The following is a 4345-nucleotide window of genomic DNA, read 5'->3' as shown; positions in this document are numbered from 1 at the left end:
TAAAAGCAACACTCACAGATCCACGTGACTCACTATGCTCTACATAGCTCAGCTCACATTTAGAAGGCATTACCAGAAAACCATACCCATGGGAAGCAAGAAATCAAGCTGTCCAAAAGATCAACAGTGATCTAACTGCTCTGGGAAATCCAATAGATGTGTGGTAGTTAGGCCACTGAAGAAAAGCCAGGTTTGCCCCAGGCATTCTCAGGGTAGGAACTTCCTCCTTCAGTGGGAGAAACTGCCCAGAAAGGCAGAAGAAGCACAATTTACATACACGGCCAGATAATCTGCCACAAATCTTAGTCATAGCCTGCTGACTTGAGACACCCTGGGAAATCCCTGTTGCATGGAAGCCAATAAAAGTTAAAATCACATTTCTCCTCTTGCATCCTTATTCTGTGTGATTAGCATAGAGACATTTCTGCTACTGAGAACATGTTATTTTCTATCATGAGTTAACAGAGACTTACAGGTTTCAAAGTCTGGGCGCTCTCATCCTAAAAGGCACCACAAGAGATTTTCTTTTTTTCTTTTTCTTTCTGCCCTACAAGACTCTGAGTAAGACAGCTTGCTCGTCTTCCCCAGGCATGGCTGGACTGAATGCAGCAGGATCTTACATAGAGCATGTGGAGGTAAGAACATGCATCATGCTTAGGTGGCCACCCAGAACCAAGAACACGATGGTGGATTGTGTGATGATTAAGACCCGCTCTGTATTTTAACCAGTATTATTTGACATACAAAAGGTCACTGGCGACCATTGCCCTGCCTTTGAACTCACTGGGACAGGCTGCTTCCATTGAAGGACAGACTCACATCTGCACAGATTCCTCTCCCTCTGCGGTGTACTTTACATTTTCTTCTCGAGAGGAAGAGTTTAATTTGGTGTAAAATTTAAGAAGAATATTGTAAACATGTGTCTAGAAATAGAACATTTAGCAGTGAATGACTTTAATTATTAATATCTTCAGTTGATGCTATAATTTTATTTAGTTACTACAATAACATTCACTATTTCCATGACTTAATTATTGCACCTTCTTAATGTTTTATTGTATTTTTATTGGTTTATTTTGAATCTGTGCATACACGTCTGCCATGGAGTGACTGTGGAGGCCAGAGGACCACCTGCCTGGCTCAGTCCTCTCCTTCTCCTGTGTGGGACTGAGGGAATGAACTTAGTGATTTGTCTTAGTGGCCTGTGCTATCAGCCACTGAGCTAACTTACTGGATTTTCCTATGTTTCTTTTAAACAGATAACCAAAATATATTGAGAAACTAAATAGAATCCATCTATTCCTTTAGATATTTAATTTGTTATGTTACAACTTAAACATCTTAGCAGTTGACTCGGATATTTTGATAGGGAAGAAACTCCTTGATATTTTCAACACAGACTGAATTTTGCAGAAAAATAATAATAAGGAATTGTTTAGAAAGAATAATTGTTTCAGTAGAAGGCCCTTCCTAGAACCTAATGACTAAATATCTTTGCATGTACTGTGATAACCCATGCCCTTGTTAGCAACCAAAATGAATACAAATACATACAAGAACTTACTCCAAACATGAATTCCTTTGTGTTTGATTGACTCTGATTGGTTTTAACTTGTACCCAAGGCGTATAAGTTATGGTACAATCCTGATGAATCTCTCTAGAAATGTCTGGTGATGCGTGTCATCCACAAATTCTTCCTAGCCTTCATGTTCACTATCATCTACTTTCAATGACCCCTTTTAACACTGTTGTTTGAGAATCTTGTCAGCTAGTATTCCTATGGTTACACGTAAGTTTTCTTAAATATTTAGTACAGAAATCTTACTTATAAAGTTTCAGAGTCAATGCGTTTTACATTTTTTGCATAGAGAACATTAAGGGGATAGAGGATGCATAGAACAACAGGAGAAAGACTTTGCAAATGTTTGCTCCTTCAAAATTTTTGCATCACAAGCAGAACAATTTTAGAGGACCTAAACTTTCCATATTCAACCATGATGTTGGATGTTAGGAAACATGTTAACAGTGAATATCTTTGACTAGAATACTGTTCAGAGTGCTTTACATGTCACAGGCTCCCCTGTGATGTTGTCATGCCCTTGGGGAGAATCACTAGTTTAGAATCAACTTCAGGGCACCTCTGCCTTGCTAAGCGCAAAACATGTGGGTAAGACGAGCCTATAGGACTTTCCAGATCAAGGACATTTCATGCCTTATAGCACTAATCAGAATGGGTCCAGTTTCTTAGACTCACCCCCAAAAGAGAAAGTTCAAGTATATTGCCTGCCATTGCTGCCACCTAGGTTTTGATGTCACACTTCAGATGTAGCCAAAAGCTTCTTGAGGTAATAAGCGTGTGTATTGACCAACAGAAGACTGCCCATAAAATGTGGTTTGATGATAAGACATCTCTAAAGTAAGAGAAGTTTAAAAACAAACAACAGCATCCATTCTGTGCCAGACACCATCAAATCCTGAAACACTGAGATACAGATAAGTCAGAAAACTAGTTTTATAAATTGTTTCCAATGAAAGAAGACCTTGAAATCCTCTGAGCACTTTTGGTGAGGACCAGTAAGTTTGGACAAGGTGCTTAGTTCTTCATGAATGGCTTTTGGGATTGAGGTTCATGGTAACTGTTGTGCCTGAAACTGTGCATAGAATTCAGGTCTGCCCTGATTACCCAGCTCACTGAATTACTTAGTGACCTGGATGGGGTGCGCATAGACTACCAAGGTACAGCAATGAGGTAGTCTTTTCTGTGAACATTCCTGAAGGTGGTCCATTTGCTAGATGGTGGCAGTTTCTAGAACTTCAGTCCCTTTTTTGAATAATTATCTCAATCCCTAGGTGGAGAGTAACTGAAGACAAAGGCTATTAGTTGTCATTATTCCATAATTTATTACTGATCTAAACTGGTGTTCTAATGCCCTGCCCCAAAAGGCTTGCCAAAATACATAGAGCCTGATAATTTCTACCCAATTCTACAACATATTTGTGCTATGGCCATAGAGGTAGTAAATTTATTCACAATTTGTAATCATTTTGATGCATTTTAACTGTATGTATTAGACTTGCTAATTTATAATTTATTTGTGAACCGTTTTAGTAATTAATTAAAATAAATGAATAGTAAATAGTGTATTTGGTTGGTACAATAGCTTGTCACTGTGATGAGAAGTTTGTGTATTGAGTGTTGGGAATCAAACTCAGGGCCTTGTGCATGCTAAGCACATGCTGTATCATAAAGACACATATCTCCAACCCCCATATCAAATAATTTTTTTTCAAAACACAAGATTTGGCTAAATGCATGAGGTTTTTGAAGAACAGAACCAACCTCTTCTCTTTATTTTATAGGCTGCTTAATCTCAATCTTTTGTTTTCTTTTATTAAAGTGTGCTCCATCAAGAAGAAAGGACTCGACAAATTCTCTTGAACAAAAGATTAGGCACTTGGAAAAACAGAGACAAGAGGTAATGTGAAATATTGGATAAAGTCACATAGCCATGTGCTAAGCCTGAGAATAAACCAAGATGCCCTTAATTTCTTTCATCTCTGTCTTTAAACACAGTGTTTTATCTCCATAATACTGGACTACACTATTTTTGAAAGAAAAGCTTTTAGAAATCATGGTTTGCACTATGTTGAATGAAAAAATTTTGATGTCCTTAATATGGTAGTTATAACCCATCTTTTCCAATTGTTGATGTACTTACCAATTGCATCATAGACTCTTATGAACTATGACCTTGCAAACTGATATATGATGAGATTTGAACTGTTAAAACCTTGTGCATAGTGGATTTAAGTTCAGTGACTTCCTGAGTTAAGCACCTAAATGACTGTGGGTTATAAAACAATGTCTTCCAGGCTGGAGAGATAGTGCAGTAGTAAAAATACTTGTTACTATTGCAGAAGACTCAGGCACCCACATGATGGTCTGTGTCATCTGTAACTCCAATTTCAGATCCTGTATCTTCTTCTGACCTCTGAGGACACCGGGCATACATGCAGTTCACATACATGTAGGCCAAACACCCAAACATATATAATAAAAATTAAAGATTAATCTTCAATAGAAAGCACATAAATGATAAGAAGAAAGGTGATTTCTGAGGTGATACTGGGAATTAGCAGATGCTGTTAGATGTACCATGGCTGTGTTCGGGGTCTAATGGGTGCTTGAACTCCTTCCCTTTCTGAACAAATTACTATGCATGGCTCCCACCAGGAAAGTAAGCTTGGCTCTCCTGTGAGGAGCCCATACCCACACTTTTTTATTTTTTATTTTTTATTAAGAAAGAAAAAAAAATTTCCGCCTCCTCCCAGCCTCCCACTCCT

General features: G+C 38.1%; 1 protein-coding gene across 1 annotated transcript in view; it reads left to right on the top strand.

Annotated features, from left to right (window-relative positions):
* The first annotated feature begins 590 nt into the window (after positions 1-590).
* The window catches only part of Tnip3 (TNFAIP3 interacting protein 3), a 27726-nt gene continuing 23971 nt past the window's right edge, over positions 591-4345 (top strand). Inside the window, exons 1-2 of the mRNA XM_013351288.1 lie at positions 591-635; positions 3400-3477. Coding sequence (XP_013206742.1) covers positions 591-635; positions 3400-3477 — 123 coding nt within the window. The remainder of the gene's footprint in view (positions 636-3399; positions 3478-4345) is intronic.

The sequence above is a fragment of the Microtus ochrogaster genome, linkage group LG3 (assembly GCF_000317375.1).
Source record: "Microtus ochrogaster isolate Prairie Vole_2 linkage group LG3, MicOch1.0, whole genome shotgun sequence".
Taxonomy (NCBI): domain Eukaryota; kingdom Metazoa; phylum Chordata; class Mammalia; order Rodentia; family Cricetidae; genus Microtus; species Microtus ochrogaster.
This window is presented reverse-complemented; position numbering and strand designations above follow the sequence as displayed.